General features: G+C 34.6%; 1 protein-coding gene across 8 annotated transcripts in view; it reads right to left on the bottom strand.

The window, feature by feature from the left end:
- The window catches only part of myo9aa (myosin IXAa), a 180,159-nt gene that overhangs the window by 73,889 nt on the left and 85,556 nt on the right, over positions 1-20,714 (bottom strand). For 4 of the 8 annotated variants that reach the window (XM_039690797.2, XM_039690798.2, XM_039690794.2 and 1 more), the window contains exons 3-8: positions 16,333-16,427; positions 16,179-16,241; positions 13,667-13,766; positions 7,683-7,736; positions 3,613-3,713; positions 1,421-1,547 (exon numbers count right to left, since the gene is read on the bottom strand). In XM_039690797.2, coding sequence (XP_039546731.2) covers positions 1,421-1,547; positions 3,613-3,713; positions 7,683-7,736; positions 13,667-13,766; positions 16,179-16,241; positions 16,333-16,427 — 540 coding nt within the window. The remainder of the gene's footprint in view (positions 1-1,420; positions 1,548-3,612; positions 3,714-7,682; positions 7,737-13,666; positions 13,767-16,178; positions 16,242-16,332; positions 16,428-20,714) is intronic. The other 4 variants (XM_039690799.2, XM_039690792.2, XM_039690796.2 and 1 more) reach the window with 3 other exon arrangements.

The following is a 20,714-nucleotide window of genomic DNA, read 5'->3' on the forward strand; positions in this document are numbered from 1 at the left end:
TGCTTTGATCACACTATTGGGCCACAAGAGTTCCTGGTATCGAGAGGTATGTGCACCGCAAACATTACATGTGTCGAGTTCAAAGGCTCTGAAATCACATCCTATATCCTGTTGGCCCACAGCACAGGCTTCATGCCTTCATTCAGGAACTCCTTCGACTTCCTTGAGTAGTTTAATGACCAAATCCTGAGCAAAGGAAACCCAGCCTTCGTCTTTCCCCAAGACCCTTGCTCAAATCTCTTAAATTGGGGAGTCAGTACATATATTTATAGGCATGTATGTTCATCATAGCTGTCAACCCTCCCGTTTTTTCCGGGTTTCTCACGTATTTTAGCTCTTTTCCCGCTGTCTTCCCGTTTGAGTATTTTCCCGTAAAATATACCGTATTTTTACTCTCTGATTGTGTGAGACGTACGGGCTCGGACAGATTCGGCTTGAAGTCGTTTATCCTCGGATGCGGTGCCGCGCGCGCTGGCCGGAGACACACTGGCTGCGTGGTGTGTCCGTTTTTTGCACGCTGCCTGCGTGACACGCGCGTCTCCAGAAAACGCATGCATGCTAGAAATAGAACTGACGCCTATTTTTCACGCGACAGGCAGGCGTGTATCTTTGCCTGGAATTTCTTTGCGTTTCCAGGCAAAAAAATAAATAAAAAATAGGAAACGATGTTTAGGCTAGCTGAATGTAATTTTGTACTCGAATACATATTAATACATTACATTTTGATGTTTGAAAGTCTAGGTTTTTACATAAATTCAGATATCAATGTAATTTAAACAAATAATAATTATTATAAATAGATTTTCAAATATATGAATAAAATATATTTTCTTTTTTTCCATTTGTTTCTTAAGCTCTTAACAATGTGATTACATGAAGAAGAAAAAAAAACTTGAAAAAAAAAAAACGTTCTGGGCCTCAGGAGGATATAAAGTAGTGTGTCTTCTGAGTGATGGTCCACCATCAGGCTAAATAGGCTCTTTAAAGCTACACAAAATGTGTAAATGTAATTAAAATAAACACAGCCCACTTCCCTATTTTGCGGATTTTGGAAGATGTGTGATAGGCTAAATGTTGAAATTGTTGTCCAAATGCTAGAGCAACACACTGCTAATCCAAATGTAGATTTTTTTCCCTTTAAATGACACTGTCTCTTTCTCTCTCACACATAGGCTAGTTATGAGCACCTTAGACTTTTAAGGATTGTGCTTTATTTTTAAAGTTTGTGGGTGAGAATCGTGCAAAAAAAAAAATCCTTTATTTTGGGGATGGATTCCGGGAAAACTCCCTTATTTTCAATGTTCAATGTTGACAGCTATGATGTTCATTAAAATTTAGATAGGGACATGACTTGTAGTAAATCAACCGGAGAAGCGTGCCGCGAGTGTTTGTGGTGTAACGCGAAAGACTGATCCTGTACCTCCAGCAGCTCAGAGACTACAGGCAGGACTTCAGGATTGCAGATGTCGATGGAGTCATCCCGGTATATCTTCTTCTTGTATCGGATATTCCCTAAATGAAGGATCGCTGACAGCAGAGAGAAAATCCTGCAAGGGAAAAAACATCAGACGTGAGTGAGAGTGAGAGCAGGAGATACAAAATGGGTAGATGATAAATATCATGATTTGTAAAAATAGACTAATTTAAATAGCTCCACATCATCACACACTGAGACCGGCATGGTTTTCTTTCAGGTAGCCTAGTAGCTGGTTTTGCATTTTTTCTCGAAACACAGCAACTTTATTCTCAATATTTAATGAGTTTATTCTCAAGATTGTGTTTCAACTTTTTTCCTCGAAATTTTACGATTTTTTTCTCGAAACACAACGACTTTATTCTCGATATTTAATGAGTTTATTCACAAGATTGTATTTCGACTTTTTTTTCGAAACACGACTTTATTCTCGATATTTAATGAGTTCATTCTCAAGATTGTATTTTGACTTTTTTCTTAAAATTTAACGAGTTTTTTCTCAAAACACAATGACTTTATTCTCGATATTTATTATTTAATGAGTTTATTCTCAAGATTGTGTTTCAACTTTTTTCCTCGAGATTTTACAATTTTTTCTCGAAAAAATTCGACTTTATTCTCGACATTTAATGAGTTTATTCACAAGATTGTATTTCGACTTTTTTTTTCGAAACACGACTTTATTTTCGATATTTAATGAGTTAATTCTCAAGATTGTATTTCGATTTTTTTTCTTGAAATTTAACAAGTTTTTTCTCGAAACACAACGACTTTATTTTCGATATTTAATAAGTTTATTCTCAAGATTGTATTTCAACTTTTTTTTTTGAAAATTTAACAAATTTTTTCTCGAAACACAACAACAGTATTCTCAATATTTAATGAGTTAATTCCCAAGATTGTATTTCGACTTTTTTTTCTCCAAATTTAACGAGTTTTTTCTCGAAACACAACAACATTATTCTCAATATTTAATGAGTTTATTCTCAAGATTATATTTTGAATTTTTTTCTCGAAATTTAACGATTTTTTTCTCGAAACATGACTTTATTCTCAATATTTAATGAGTTTATTCTCAAGATTGTATTTTGACTTTTTTCTCTAAATTTAACGAGAATAATGAGTTTATTCTCAAGATTGTATTTAGACTTTTTTCGAAATTTAACGAGTTTTTTCTCGAAACACGACTTTATTCTCAATATATAATGAGTTTATTCTCAAGATTACATTTCGACTTTTTTCTCGAAATTTAACGATTTTTTTCTCAAAACACAACAACTTTATTCTCGATATTTAAAGAGTTTAATCTCAAAGATTGTATTTCGACTTTTTCTCGAAATTTATTTAGAATAATGAGTTTACTTATCCTCAAGATTGTATTTCAACTTTCTCGAAATTTAACGAGTTTTTTTCTCGAAACACAACGACTTTATTCTCGTTTATTCTCAAGATTGTATTTCGACTTTTTCCCCGACATTTAACAAGTTTAATTTCGCATTATAATTACTTTAATCTCGAGATGGTTTAATTTTGTATTATTATTGACTTATTATTGACTTATACACACTGTATTTTTTTTATTTACTATACATTATTCATCCACAAAGAAAATTGGTGTCCTTAAAGGTTGGAGTTTTCCTCATTTTTTAAATTAAGGCATTAAGATCGAAAAGATTTCCAAAAGATGATTTTTTTTATTCCTCTTTTTAGTCAACTTTAGCATGGGTGTGTTCACTTAATCACACATTTAATATTGATGTCTTGTCCTGGTAAGCTATTTCAACACAATGAATGGAGACTTCAGGTAAACAACACAAAAGCATCCTAAAAATATCAAAGTAGTCCATTCCAAAACTACAGTATATGTGAAATGTAGTACATGTACTGAAAATCTACAGTGTGTTAAGCATTGTGTTTAAAGCTACTTCTACCCTAGCTGTCCATCATCCACAGTTTGAGTTTGTGCGAGATGTCAAGACCTAGAAAAAGGCCAAGATATTTAACAATGCAAGGACAACATTGCATTTTTTTTGTTTAAACTATTCGCTTAAGAGAATAAATATTTAATCCATGCTCATAACTAAGGCAAATTGCATGCAAAGTTTGTGTTAGTTGACCAGTGTTTTGGACAAACTCACTGTTTACGCGTGACGGGAAGGAATCCCACCATCTCCATCGCCAGCTGTAAGCGCTCAAAGTCGTGCTTGAGATCCTCCCCTTCAACTGTGAAGCAATCCTGTTGGTGTCAACAAGAAACAGAAAGGTTACCAGCACTTCAAACAATTAAACACCACAGTCTGAGGATTGTTCATGGGTGGTTTGCTATGCAATCATGTTATTGAATTACTCTGTTGAAAAACCTGATGTGCTCTCGATGTTCCCTAAATGCCAGAGCACATCAACACACACTCTTAGAAGAAAAGATTCTATATAGAACCTTAAAAGGTTCTATCAGCGCTATGTATTTGGAACCCTTAAAAGGTTCTATACACTCTTAAAAAGGGTTCCTCTGGGTTCTATATAGAACCCTGGGGTTCCGTACTTGGCCAATAGAACCTTTTACCAAAAAAAAATGGTTCTATATAGAACCAGAATTTTGGAGTTCTGGGGGATGGAACCATTTCTGGTTCTAAATAGAACCATTTCTTCTAAGAGAGCATAATAAGCTAATAGCATGTTGCATTTCAGCTGCTTGTATGCATTCAAACACAAATACGGACAGTAGCGCTGCTTTTTTAGGGCATGTGTAATGCCATTGGACAGTAGAGAAACTGTCAGGGTTTGGTTGATTGACTTGAAGCACCATGTCATTATGAAGTTTGGTCAAAAACGCAAGAGTTGCCACATTTTTCTGGTTGAAACGGAGGGCGCTGGTGAATGTTAGCATATGCATGTTCTGCCCATGCAGTGGAAAATCCAGAGTGATTTGCCTTTTACACACTCATTGGAAATCTGGCACACCAGTAACGGTAAGAAGAAAAGTAGCAATTTATGACTAGATTTATTCCTTCAGACGGACCTGAACAAGAGAAAGGTTATTGAGTTTTCATGCTAATGATCCAAATGATGATTTCCCATCTGCAATATCTGTGTTTCTAAATACAAACATACACATTACATTGTGAGCATATTGGTATTAGCTAAAATTACAGAATATAATGTTGAAGGTAGCAGATAATAGAGCAGTTCCAACATTTTTTTTAAATTATTTTATTGATGTCTGATTTTACTTTAATCACAGATTTTACATCTTAGCTTGAATGCATTTTAAAAAAGCAAACCATTTACGCATTAATTCACATTATATTTATAATATCAGCCATCATATCATTTATCAGTCACACCTATGCAGGTCAATTTGCATTACTTAAATATAAACTATTGTGCATATTGATGTTTTGATGCTGCTGTTCATTATATGCAGAAACGCATAGTTTTATAACACCATCATATTGATTATCAGCCATTAAAAATAAATATTGTAATAAAAAATGTATACTGTATCATCCAAAACAGAAATTTGTGTATTGATTGAAAGACTTTAGATTTGGGCTGTCAAATGATTAAATCGTGATTAATCGCATCCAAAATAAAAGTTTGTGTTTACATAATATAAGTAGGTGCACTGTGTATAATTATTTTATATATATAAATACACACACATGCTTGTATATATTTAAGAAATGTATATACTGTATATAGATTTATATAATATATATTGTATATAAATATACATATTTTATATATAAATAATATTTGTTTCTTAAATATACAAGCATGTGTGTGTATTTATATATAAGAAAATAATTACACACAGTGCACCCACATATATTATGTAAACACAAACTTTTATTTTGGATGCGATTAATCGCGATTAATCGTTTGACAGCCCTACTTTAGATTAGTTTATGAAGTTTTCCCTCCATAAACTCATAATTACTGCTTATTGACAGTTAAGTTTAGGATTAAGGGATGTAGATACGTCCATAATGTAGATATGAATGCGTTAAAGTAATAATAAACAGCCAATGTCCTAGTTATATGCAATATATCAACATACAAGCAACTAAAAATATGCATTTGTAATATGCAAGCAACTAAAAATGTGTTCCCATATTGATTGATACCATCAGCTGTCATTTTTATATCGCTGCATCCCTAGTCTCTTTGACTGTAGTCGTGTGAAGCGTTGAAGGAGATATCTGTCATCCACATGCTCGGCTCCAGCTGGCAGACTCAAACTTACACACACTTAATGAGACGGTGTCTCCATCGCTCGCTTCATTACTGATGCCAAAATTATAGCATACCAGAGCACTGGAAAGGCAAACACTGCTGAAACTCTGTAAGCTTTACGCTTTAAACCAAATCCTGCCTATTTGTTTTCTCTCATTCACATTTGTAGGGAAGAGAATGTAAAAAAAAAAGCTTTTCTCATGTTAAATGTTGTAAGACTTCTCAACCAAAACAGATTATATTATACTCCCCGTCCTCAACATTTCCAGGGTAGGGAATGTTTTTCTCGTTTTAAATGTTGTAAGACTTCTCAACCAATAGTACAGAAGCAAATCGACAAAATAGTTTTGCAATAGTTTTGGCCACTTACCTTCTGATTGCCGTTTATTTGAACAGCCACTCATGAAAACGTGCATTGTGAATTGAAAGACGGCACAAGAAGTCCAAAACCAGCATGAAAACCATGGGGTCTCAAACTCAAAGCACCTGGGGGCCACTAATTAGATACACAGTTCACAACTGCGTTTATTATAACAGGAGCAGTCTAGTGTTGTGCTTTTAGGGGCCATATCCAGGGAGCAACAGTTTGAGACCCTTGATAGAGAGCATACAAGACAGGGAATACATCCACCACACCATAAACACCAAACACACCAGCATACTCATGTTGATTTGGTCATTGGTTTGTGTGTGAGAGTGTTAAAGTTGATCTCAGTATCATCTTTTCCCAATTGCATGAAAAGCATTAATCACAATCAGATCTCCATCAGAAGTCTACAGTCATGGCATCAAATGCATGGGTTTTTGATCCCCAGATGCTGTCATTTACACACTCAAAAAATGATTTTAGCTCTTTGTTCAATTTCGTTAATTAAAATGAGCTTATACCATGGTCTGGGTGAATACTCGATTCTGATTGGCTGCAGGGTGTCCGTTAAAAAGTGATAGAGGACACCTAGTAAAGTAGTTCTGGTGAAACTGCCCGTTTACCATTCGAAATTAATAAATAAATGCGCTGCCTACAACGGCTGTGAGTAACCATAGCAACAGGCAGTCACATGCTCTATACATGCCCAATACAACAATGAGCGACTTCGTGCTATTTCTTTTAACATTTATGGAGAATATGGCAACTTTGACGACTGGTATGCTGAAGAAAGAAAAAATGTAAATAAAACGGAGAAAATTACACCGCTGCTGCTCTGCTCCATTGAACTCTATTGGTAACGACGTAACTTGTGCACTCGCCCCACAGGCTTCAAATGCAAGGTGTAATTACTATACCATCATCACAGACGGAGCTAGAAATAGTGTTGTCAAGCGTACCAGTACCATTGTACCAAGTCGATATCGCGTTGATTTGACATCTGTGAATTATAGATCTATGCAAGTTCTCCATTTTATACCTTTTTAAAGCAATTAACCATGTGATTTTTTATGTTTTTGATAAACCAGTGGTACCAAAATTGGTGGAGAGAACCAATGAAATGTACTTGACTTTGGTACAGATTAAATTAAATGTAAAACAACACTAGTATAAAGCCTTGAATCAGTTCTCTTTATCATCACAATCTCAAGTTTAGATTTGTAACTCCCTCCAAATGCAAATAAACCATGTTTGCACTGTTGCTTATCGCTCTTATCCAATCGACTGTAGTGTTTACTTGCCAATAGAGATCTGACCGAGTTGCCCAGAGTTCAGGCTATTTATAGAAGCAGAAGAATTGCATGACGCCAGACCAGGGAACACCTCAAAAACACAATGACCAAACAAAATGTACAGCCTAAGAGAAAGCCAGAGAGATGCAGTGAGTGAGCACACTAATTACATCCCGAGCCTCACACACACACACACACACACACACACCGAGGATGGGAGTGGTGTGTTGTGTGAAGGGAAAGCTATGGAAAGTGATTTGTGGAGCCAGGGACTCGTCTCTGTACAGCAACGACACACTATTTCAATACTGACCGGTTCGTTCTCATAGTAATTTTCCCAGTGCAGCCTTTGAGGTTTCTTTGTCATCTGGAAGTAAGGTAGATGGGATTAGAGCGACAATACACACAACGCCTGCTAAACACATGCTGTTTTCAAGTGGGAGAACAAAAGCATTATGGTATATAGACACATGCTGTGGTTAAGAAGGACAAAGGCTATGTTCAGACTGGAATACTGACACACTACTCATAATACTTTTTTTTTGGACACACACAATATTACATGGGATACCCTGTGGTAGCTTGTTTCCGCAACTGAATAAAAAAAAAAAAAAATGCGACTTTTTATCTCAGAATTGCGTGATATAAAGTCAGAATTGTGAGAAATAAAGTCGCAATTGCGAGATATAAAGTCAGATTTGCGAGATATAAAGTCAGAATTTCGAGATATAAAGTCAGAATTTCGAGATATAAAGTCAGAATTTCGAGATATAAAGTCAGAATTTCGAGATATAAAGTCAGAATTGTGAGAAATAAAGTCGCAATTGCGAGATATAAAGTCAGATTTGCGAGATATAAAGTCAGATTTGCGAGATATAAAGTCAGAATTTCGAGATATAAAGTCAGAATTGCGAGATATAAAGTCAGAATTGCAAGATATAAAGTCAGAATTGTGAGAAATAAAGTCGCAATTGCGAGATATAAAGTCAGATTTGCGAGATATAAAGTCAGAATTTCGAGTTATAAAGTCAGAATTGTGAGAAATAAAGTCGCAATTGCAAGATATAAAGTCAGATTTGCGAGATATAAAGTCAGATTTGCGAGATATAAAGTCAGAATTTCGAGATATAAAGTCAGAATTGCGAGATATAAAGTCAGAATTGCAAGATATAAAGTCAGATTTGCGAGATATAAAGTCAGAATTGCAAGATATAAAGTCAGATTTGCGAGATATAAAGTCAGAATTGTGAGAAATAAAGTCGCAATTGCGAGATATAAAGTCAGATTTGCGAGATATAAAGTCAGATTTGCGAGATATAAAGTCAGAATTTCGAGATATAAAGTCAGAATTACGAGATATAAAGTCAGAATTGTGAGAAATAGTCGCAATTGCGAGATATAAAGTCAGATTTGCGAGATATAAAGTCAGAATTTCGAGATATAAAGTCAGAATTGCAAGATATAAAGTCAGAATTGTGAGAAATAAAGTCGCAATTGCGAGATATAAAGTCAGATTTGCGAGATATAAAGTCAGAATTTCGAGATATAAAGTCAGAATTGCGAGATATAAAGTCAGAATTACGTGATATAAAGTCAGAATTTCGAGATATAAAGTCAGAATTGTGAGATATAAAGTCAGAATTGCAAGATATAAAGTCAGAATTGCGATATATAAAGTCAGAATTGCGAGATATAAAGTCAGAATTGCATGATATAAAGTCTCGCTTCTGCCTTTATATCTTGCAATTCTGACTTTGAATCTCCTAATTCTGACTTTATATCTCGCAATTCTGACTTTATATCTCGCAATTCTGAGAAATAGTCAGAATTGCGAGATGTAAACTCGCAATTGTGAGAAAAAAGTCAGAATTGTGAGATAAAAAGGTCGCAATTACCTTTTTTAATTTTCATTCTGTGACGGAAACAAGCTTCCATAGATACCCAGATGACCAACTACATTTGCCACACTAAAAAATAAAATTAAAAAAATTATATGTTGGCTTTAACTTTTTTATGTCAACAGGTTCCACATAACTGGGTTACGTTAAACAAACGTAATTTGTAAATATAACTTCAAAAATGGAATTAAGTAGTTTTAAGCGATGAACACCGAAGCAGTGTTAAAGTTAATGAGATAATGAAGTGAATAATTGAGGGATGATCGATCATTATTGAAGATACCAAAAAGATACCAAAGATAACAATCAGAAGAAAACCGGAATTTGCAAGTCACCATTATGGTGATCAATGTGAGTTTTAGTGGGGCTCTTAATCAACTTTAACACTGCTTCAGTGTTCATTTAACACTCTGCTCAGAGCTTAATTGGGTCGCTTAAAATGAATTATTGACGTTACATGAACAAACTGTGTTTTTTTAACGCAACCCATAATATGCTAGTAATATGCATGATGATAAGCAACTTAATACTGAGAATTGGGCGTTTTATTAAATACTGAACAGTTTTAAGTAAGCAATATACTAGTATTCAATAAAATGACATGTACAACAGATGGATTATGATGAAGGTGAAGAAATAATTTATATTTAGATATACGATGGAGAAATTTACAATCATGCTGATTTATATAATTAAAGAATTATTTAAATCATAAAGAATCTGGTTAACTTTACAATCAGATTGAATGTGTTAACATAATAGCTGACATGAAACAACGAGGCATTTATGAATCTTAGTAAATGTTTATTTTTATATATAATCTCATATGCAGTTCAAATCATTTATATATTTAAATTAAATTAAATTAATAAATGCTGTAAAAATGTTACTTCATAATATCCAATGCATTAATAACATTGAACCTTATTGTCAATTGTTACAGAGAATATAACAACATTTAGTATTTGCTCTCGTATAACCAGTTTTTAAAACGGTTTGACTGTTAGCAAAGCAAAATAACTGGCTAGATGGAATCTAGAAGTCAAAACCTGGCTTAGATTTCTGTGGAAATTTTTTCTATGTGAATTCTTCAGATTTTTGAGGCCTAAGACATTAGAGACGGAAGTTAAGAAAGAGCCATAATGGTATTTGAAAAAAAAATGGCAGGAATTTACACCTCTAAAGTTTCTTCCTTATTAAGTTTCTCAGTTGCATGTAGTTCTAAGGAACAGAATATCTTGATTTTTCTGTTTACCCAGCTAAATATGTAACTATGAGGAATTTGTGTGTACAGCCAGGAGACAGACGGACGCACGAGATCAGGGACAAAAATAGGGACTATTTGCTGGAGACGACGGAGACAGAGACTCTTCTGTGACTGCTGGTCAAATCGTTCAACAACACACTTGTAGATTTGATATTTTTAGTTCCGATGCTGTAATTAGTGCGATGTGAAAGCTATCCAATCAGACCGGAGCTTGCCATTTAGAGAAAGCTCGTTTTTTTATATATTCCTCAAATCTAATAACACATGCAATGTTATTATTACTGAACATTTAACAACAGTCTCTCCATTGAAAAATTAATATTCTCTCATTATATATTCACTCATGTCATCCCAGATGTACATGACTTTCTTTAGTCGCTGGAACATAAACAAAGAGAAGGGTTGTTTTTATAAGTATCTCTGAGTCCATGTACTGTAATGCAAGTGTTGTTCAAGTGTTGTACAATAGAAACAAGCTTCTTTTTCAAATTATTTTAGTTAAAACTCATAAATAACTACAAATAGCTAATGTTAGGGAAATCTGTTAATGTTTTGTTGCGCGTTTCTGAAATAAAAATAATAATATCGGCCGATATATCGGATTTTAAAACCAACAAATATTTCTATCGGTATCGGCCTTCAAAATCCTTTATCGGTCGGGCTCTAATCCAGAGAGAGAGATGTTGTCATGTATAGATATGAAACCGATTCACTAACAGTCTTTTCAACCACACAGTTTCATTATTTCTGTCTTACAATCATTCAAATCATCACAGAAGAACTGGGATAAAAGTTTAGAGTTCAGATATAAACACTGACGTCTACAGTAGAGATCAATAAAGAGCAAATCACCTTTTTTAAAGTGACTTAACGTTTCAAATAAAGAATTGCCAAGTGACTAAAAGACAAGTGATTGTTAAAAACAGTAATTCATTAGAAAATCACTGATTAATCCAGTCTTTATGAGTGAGTCATTGAATCATTCACGCAACCCGATTTAATTTTTTTTTAAATTTTTAATTCAAATTAACAGAACATACATGTATTGTCAAAACCTCTAGTAACATGTTATTTTGTTCAGTGCAAACTCATTTCAGAAGACACTGATTCATCAACTGGGGTTGTATTGAATTACCCTCACGTGCACTTTGTGTGGTTTTCGAAGCGTCAGCTTTAAGAGACCTTTCCACTGTCATTATATGGACTCGGAAACAAACGATTCATCTAAAAATCTCTGTTTGTGTTCCACAGAGGAAAGTCATATACACTTGGGATTGAGTTTTCATTTTCGGGGAGTATCCTTTTTAACATTTAGACTAAAATACATTTACACACACACACAATAGACTGGACGCCCGCATGCAACAGCTTTCACACAGAAACAAAAGCACGAGGCAGGTGTGTGTTATGGAAATGAGGGGCACGTTAGGAGCACAAGCCTGCTTTCTCTGGGTAGATTAGGTTTTAAAGTGTCTCTGTGTGCGAGACCACAGCTGAAAGGAATGAACTGGAATCCGTTTCCTCCATATTCCCCACTTTCCTGTTTGCCTAGTGAGTGAATCCGTCAATAGGCCTCAGAGAGAGAGAGAGAGAGAGCAGCTGCCTGACCAAAACTGACTCTACAAGGGCAAAGCACAAAAAACTGCTGCCATCCAATGATCTCAACTAAGCTTTGTTGATTTATTTTTATTTTTTTGTGCAACAATAGTCCTCACTAGGGGTGTCACATTATAAAAAAAATATATATTTAAAATATTAAATATTGATGTCATTACTACAAATGTGTATACTATAATAATCTATGGCTATTACACGATTTCAATGCACAACGTGGAGGAATACTCCACCCAAAGAGAAGCGGAGTGCATTGAAATGGTTTATTGCAAAGCTACCCGTGGATTATTCCACTTATACCATGGTCATTTCCAGCATTGACAAATCACAGCTGTTATTGGTGTTTGTAGTGCAACATTTGACCTGAAGGGTAAAAACAACGGTTATTTTCGTCAGTTACGGTTTGTTAGATCTAGCATTCTGCCCGCTATAAATCAGACGGAGAGATAAAGTAGAGTGTAAGATTACACTTATTTGCATGAATGAATTATAGCATTTATTTGAATTAATTCTTGAAAGAGAGAAAGAGATAGGTGTGTGTAAATTAGGCTTTCGCCGAGCCCCGCCCCCCTTAGTTACTGTTGCTACCTCCGTCAAACAAATGGTCAAACACAGGCAGCGCGACAGATTGCCATGACGGCAAAGGGTATTCCCGTGCGTGTCAGTGACCTTTTTTAGAGCAATACCTCCGGGATATCAAGCAAGATCGAAACAAAAGGGTGGAAGACATCTTCCGTCAACATGCACAGACACACTGACAAAGTAACGAACGAAACTCGATCGCAAGTGGTCACAGGAGACGCATGTTACTACCAGGAGCGTCTCAGCTGACCTCTCGTGATCGCATCTGAAACAGTGTTGGGGGAAACGCATTACAAGTAACTTGAGTTATGTAATCAGATTACTTTTCAAGTAACTAGTAACGCATTACTAAAATTCGCAAACAAATATCGCAGTGATTATTTCAAACATTTGTTTTCCCATTTATTGACTGACAGCTCCCAATGTTGAGAGCAATCGTAAGTGCAGAGGCGTTGTGTGCAAACATGATGGTTATTGTAGTTCTAGAGTAACTGCGAGCATGAATTTACTCATTTACTCGGTAAAATGCAAAATCAGATTATGCGAACCTCAAATAAATTAAATGTTAAATAAAACAAATATTTGTAGCCATTTAATCTCACTTTATTGACCAATGTACTTTTTATATTGACTACTTAAAAGTAAAGTTGTTTGAGCTGCGCCCTCTACTGTACACGCGTGAAATTGCACTCCCTTCAGTCTGAGGCTTATTATTTCAATTTTGGTGTGAAATAGCCAAAAATAGCACTTTTTTTTGTTATAAAACACCCAGACCAGGTGAGACCAAGTAACGCAAATGTAATGAACAATTTTTTATTTTTCTTAAAAAGTAACTATATTGTAACAATATTGTAACGCATTGCTTTTCCCCCAACACTGGTTGTAAGCGAGGTCGCTGATGGAGAATACAGTGCATGCGGTGGTATGAGCTCGTACCTGATTGAGGTAATGATATTCTTCAGGCTTTTTGAGGTGGAACGAGGTCCTCTCCTCTTCACTCGCTCCTGCCAGCAGGTAGTAAAACACATGGTAATTCCTAAAAGAACAAACCCATGTAACGTCAGGTGCTGTATGGATATATCTGGCTATAAATACTTGAAGGGGTCAGAAGTCAGGGGTCAGTTTTGGGAAGCTTTTTCAAATCAATGGGTAAACAAACTTTCACTCGCATGAGATCGCAACAAATCCTGATGGACAAAATCACGTCTCGTCCTACATTTTTTCTCGATCAAGCTATTTCAGCCAGATTTATACGTCAAAAGACGCATCACAATTTCCGTTTCATGACGACGTTAAGGTGGAAGAGCCACCTTATATTTTTAATACAACTCCGATTGTGTTTGGCTGAAAGAAGATATATACACCTAAGATGGCTTGAGGGTGAGAAAATGATGGCATGATTTTCATTTTTAAGTGAACTATCCCTTTAACAATGCTTTTTTACAAGCCACGACAGGTTTCAAGAGAGTCTATCTGAGTGAAAATACTGTGTAATGCATCATTTAAAACCACTGGAGACATTTTTGATGTTTAAATGTGCAGGTATTGCTTCATTAAGGAAGAGACGATTCAAGTCAGTGTATTTGAACTAGGGCTGCACAATATTGGAAAAAAATGACATTACGATATATATTGCAATATGAAGAAATACAGGAATGTTCAGAACAGAAGATGATTTAAAGCTATATTTGGAAAGAATTAATTATTCTAAATAGGGATTAATCGCATCCAAAATAAAAGTTTGTGTTTACATAATATATTTGTGTGTACTGCGTATAATTATTTTGCATATATAAATATACACACATGCATGCATATATTTAAGAAATATGTGCATGTATATATTGTATGTATATTTACACATAATTTATATTATATATAAATATTAACATTTTATATATAAATAACATTTTTTTTTCTTAAATATATACATGCATGTGTGTGTATTTATATATGCAAAATAATTATACGCAGTACACACAAATATATTAATCTATATATACACTTTATGTACGCAAACTTTTATTTTGGATGCGATTAATCGCGATTAATCATTGCCCAGCGCTAATTCTAAAATGACTGGTGTGATTCTGTTGTGGAGAGCAAAATAAAATTGATTTAAAAATCTGCAAAATTATTATTAGTATTTATTTATCTCCCGAATATTTTTTTTTAGTGCAACCTTTTTTTTTTTTTGCATTTAAATTGCTTTTGCCCAATTCAGTAGACAATAATAATTGTGATTTTTAAAGTGATTATTTAAAAAAAAAAACATCAACAGTACATTAAACTACATAAGAATATGTAATATGTACTATTAAATAAGAATATTTTTTTTATTTTATAGTACAACAATAAAATACTATTTACATATTAATTGCTTTATTTTTTTAATGTTAAACCATCAAGCTTTGACATCTTGCTAGCAAATTAACCCTAAAACCGCATTCTGGACAGATGTGGGCAAAATAGTTTTGATTTATTTTTTTAAAATACTACCTTGATCTAAACGGTACAAGACTTGGCTACTTTATCTAAGTTTGCCTAAGTTTTTTTTGGACTCAATTCTACAATGTTAAGTGGGTGAAAAAAAAAAACCCTCCTTAATCTTGTATTTGGGTTAAAAATGGGCACAGAAATGAATGGGAAAAAATTTAGAGCATTGTAAAATAAGCCAAAATAAGACACCAAAATCACTTCATCTTTAGGTTTTAGCTCTAAGAACTTATTGGAACCATATTTTAATGTAGTTAAAAAAATAAAACATAAAAATAAGCATAATTTACATAGGAAAATATGGTACTTTTTGAAGTAAATAAATTCAAAAATACACCCAAAATAAAAAAAAACACCATAAATGGATAGACAAAACTTTATCGAAGACAGTGATATAACACTTATAATAAATACAAATTAGGATCACGCCTGAGTGCCCACATTTGTCCACAATTACAGGATTAAGGGCTATAAAGTGAATACGGTTTGAGGGCGACTGTATGCACTCGCTTTTACAATCACACACAGCTATAATGCGACATTTTTGTACAGTATGTATCGTGCAGCACTATTATGAACACCAGTTCAAAAACTAGTCAGGACAAGAAAAGGTGAGCTTGACAGCTTTACTGATTGTCACTTTATCACATGCTGTTGATATGCTGGTTTCAGTTGGATAATGCACTGCCCCGAAACTGAAGTACGACTGCCGTGATTTACACCAAAGTCGCAAAAACAAGGAAATTATGGTCGGTTTCCTGAAACCAGTGGGACTGGTAATGACAGCTGAGATTCACACATATAAACTGAACACTGTGGAGAAATGATTCCCACATGTTCACATGCTCCTACCAAATCTACACTCTCCGTCCTCAGTTTAAATAAACAATGTACTTACAATATACTTCAGTAGCCGACATCATTTCTTAACAAAATCATCAATATCTCCTACCTTTCATTGTGTTCCTGATAGACGAGCCGGGATTTCTCCAGTAGGTATTTCTCCACATATGCCCTGGATAAGAACAAAACAGATTCGACAGGGGCTCTCTACACATTATTCTTATTATTATTATTAATTATTATAACACCACAGCAGCTCTTACCCTCTAACAGTGCCACTCTCCTGGTAGTTCACTTGGATGAACTTCCCAAAACGACTGGAGTTGTTATTGTGGGCCGTTTTAGCATTGCCAAACGCCTGTGAACACAGGGGAAATAAACAGCGTAAGAGAGATGACTTAACTAATATACGTTTAATAGCCTTCATTTTTTAAAGACAAGTAAACAGTAAGTAATAAAATAAGAACAAACAATCAAAAAGCACAAATAAATACAATACAATTAGAGCTGTCAAAACGATTAATCGCGATTAATCGCATCCAAAATTAAAGTTTGTGTTTACATAATATATGTGGGTTCACTGTGTATAATTATTTTGTATATATAGTATATAAAAACACACATGCATGTATATTTCAGAAAAAAAAATTATTTATATATAAAATATTCATATTTATATATAATATAAATTATATATAGAATATACATGAAAATATTTCTTAAATATATACAAGCATGTGTGCGTGTTTATATATCTAAAATAATTATACACAGTGCCCCCACATTTATTATGTAAACACAAACTTTTATTTTGGATGCGATTAATCGCGATTAATCGTTTTGACAGCCCTAAATACAATACATACAAATGAAATAAACAGTGATCTTGAGGCAGGTCTAATAGATTTAGGAACCAAAATTTAATAAAGCAAGCACTACATATTTTTCATATCCTTTTTAAAGTTCAAGAGCAGTGAGTGTTTTTTTCTTTGTCCTTTGTTGTTTCGTTAACATTAAAATGGCAGACAAAAGCAGGATTATTAGGATGCGGTCACTTTAAGACCGAATGCACGCACGGATCAAGCGTTCCGTGTTTGCGTTCACTTATCACTATAATAATAACTATATACTGGTAAATGGATACAATATATAATACATATGTACATGTCACTTTGCAATCGTGTGGATTTTTGGGAACAACTGCATTCTTGCTTGTTACCAACATTAAATACAAGATCTCACACAGGGTGTGTTTTTTGTAAGTTTGTAAGTAAGCGAGTAATCTTTTATTGTTCAGCCTTGGCGGAAAATTGGTCTTTGGTCTCGCAATTACAATCACAAAAACAATTAACACACAATACATAAACATATATGATTAAAGGTCCCCTGACATGGTTTTTTTTTATTATTCTATAATGTTTCCTGTGTTGCCCTTATAATGTTAGTATGTTTTTTAGATCAAAAATAGTCATAATTTAGAAATAAAAGGCATTTTTCCTAGCCTGATTTTAGCCTCTGCTTAGAACGCTCTGTTAAAAGGGGCGTGTCTGCTGTTACGTGAAAAATGTACTTAAGTAAAGTAACAAAGTATTTGTACTTCGTTACACTCTAAAAAATGCTGGGTTGTTTTAACCCAACTTTGGGTCAAATATGGACTAACCCAGCCGTTGGGTTAAATTTTTACATTACATTTTTAACCCAACATTTCGGGTTTGTCCATATTTGACCCAAAATTGGGTTAAAACAACCCAGCATTTTTTAGAGTGTACATTCCACCACTGGATATAGCGACCGGTTTTTGTTTAGATCCTACAATTTTTTCCAGCAACTCTTGTAATTCTGTCTAATTTTACTTTATTCATATATGTAGCTTGTCCAAATATTCTTTTTTTTTTACATCATTTTGAGTGAATTCGTCCATTTTGGTTTACGCGCTTCGGATGTTAAACTTTCCACAGAGCGTGAGTAACAAATTCCCTTTCACGTGTTCCAGCCCTTGAATATTTACATTGGAAAGGCTGGAAATGTTGTGATGTCAACTGTACAGAGCGTTGTTCACGTTTGTTCATGTTGTCGCATCATTGCATTGTGAGAATTCAAAAAATTGTTACTGACCAATTGGCAACTGACATTTCACACACTCACTAATGCCCCTAGTTCTGGCCTGTTTTGGTTAAGATCCTGCCTTGAGACCAGGAAGTTACCCAATTGTACATTCTCGTTATTTGTAGCGCCACCACATATAAACAAATTCCTCTGTGGAACGAGCTGCCGAGGTCAATCTCACAGCCAGACACACACACACACACACACACACACACCGCCCTGTCGAGAGTCAGACTTTCAGAGAAGAGTTTTATGGCTCTCAGGGGAAGGACAAATGCAAGACGGCACCACCGACACACAGCTGACAACCATGAGCTAATGTAACAGTCTGTGCTCACACACACACCCATCGTGACGCAGCCAACAAGCTATGTTAAGTAACGTCTTGAATTGTCCAGGAAAGGTTACGTCAAACACGGAGATAACTTTACAAATGGGCTCTGGAACACGAGCTGGAAAAGTCTATAAAGCCCTTCATGATGAACAGCACATGCTAAACATCAAGTGGACGTTGCACAGTTACTCCTCTGACAAAGGATTAGTTCACTTCAGAATTAAAATTTCATGATAACTAACTCTCCCCCACGTCATTTTCATGTCTCTCTTCAGTCGAAAAGAAATTAAGGTTTTTGAGGAAAACATTGCACGATTTTTCTCCATATAGTGACTTCAATGGGGTCCAACAGGTTGACGGTCCTGATGTGAGTTTCAGTGCGTTTCAGCATCTCGACACGATCCCAGCTGAGGAATAAGAGTCTTATCTAGACAAACTATCTGTAATTTACTTAAAAAAAAAAATATATATATATATATATATATATACTTAACCACAAATGCTCACATTAAACTAGCTGTGAAGCGCCACACATAACGTAATCCTAATAATTGAAAGGTCAAGCGTGACGTAGGCGAAAGTACAGTCCTAGTGTTTATAAAGTCAATGTGCAAAGACGAAGTCAAAGGTGTATAAATATTGTTTTTTTTTAGAAAATGAGCAATAGTTTGGTTAGATAAGACTCTTATTCCTCGGCTGGGATCATGTCAAGACTTTGAAGATGCACTGAAACTGACATTTGGGCCTTCAACCCATTGGACCCCATTGAAGAAATTGGACAGAACATAAAAAACAAAAACTAGATCCAATGGCAGTACACCAAGGTTATTATAGTTTTGCATTTTTCATTAGTTTTTATTTTTATTTCGTTTTGAATTTTTCTTTTCAAATTCAGTTTAGTTTTAATTAGTTTTAAAAGTGAGTTTACTAGTTTAGTTTAGTTTCTATTTTTTGAAAATGCTTAGTTTTAGTTTAGTTTTTATTAGTTTTAGTGTTAGTTTTAGTTTTTTTTGTAGTTTGGGTTATTTGTCAGGGGCAAGGTTGAAAAAGGTCAGAAAAAGAATTGTGTAATAATAACTCAACACAAACATACATTTTTAGAAATATCTATTCACCATTAAAACCAAATGTATAGCCTACAATGTGAAATTCCTTTACTGTACCAACAATCTACATTCTATATAAAAATCCCACAGCTTTACAATTTCGGTTACACTTTATTTCGATCACTTTAGACATTCTACTAATTATAAGTAACTTTTCAACTACATTTCAAGCAACTCTCATTAGAGTATTAGTATATTATAGTAGACTGTCAGTAGACTGTTAGATTATGGTTATTGTTAGGATTTGGGTTAGGAGAATAAGTTTACTTGTAGTAGACAAGTTACTTATAGTCAGTTGAATGTCTAAAGTGGACTATCAAAATAAAGTGTTACCGAGTAGAATAATGACATAACATTATTTAATATTTGAATCACAGCTTATAGAGTTTTGACATCGACAACCCAGCAGCATTTTACCTCAAAACTGCGACTAAGTCAGTTAACTTTTTCTAACGAAGGCTCAATCGCTTCTCGGGTCGACATTAACACACTGACAGAATTGTATTAAGAATTTATAATATTTGTACACCACCTTTTAAAGGTGCCATCTGTAAAAATTGAGGTTAAAATATCCCAAAAATGAGCTACACGCATCAAAAGATTGAGAAGAAATAAGGTTGATGATGTCATTAAAAAACTGACACGTTATAGTGCTGCCGAGATATTAATCTGAATTAGCATGCTAAATTACTAGCCCCGGCCCGGCAGGTGTCGTAATACCAGTTTCGACCATGGGAGGCGGTATGCGGGCGGGCAACGTTAGCACCAGCCAAACTGCAGTACACGAGTGAGTCGCGCTCGCGCCAGCTTGTGTTTACTTGAACCTGACGTCAGTCGTGTGGAAAATACAGCCCACTACTACATTTCAGTTCAGGGAAGAGTTAAAAAACAATAATTGGTCGATATTATGCATGAGGAATACATTTTGGTAAGTTGTAGCATACTGTATCTTTTAACAGTGTTCGTGTTCTTTTACCATTAGCTAGTAGAGATGATCGGTTCACGTGTGCTAGGGATCTGTCGTGTAAAGCGCCAATACTGTATTTATTGTTTGAATTGCGTCATAAAATGAACAGAATCTGAGAGCTGACATCGGTCT

Source organism: Pimephales promelas, chromosome 1 (genome assembly GCF_988280905.1).
Source record: "Pimephales promelas chromosome 1, fPimPro1.hap1.1, whole genome shotgun sequence".
Taxonomy (NCBI): Eukaryota; Metazoa; Chordata; class Actinopteri; order Cypriniformes; family Leuciscidae; genus Pimephales; species Pimephales promelas.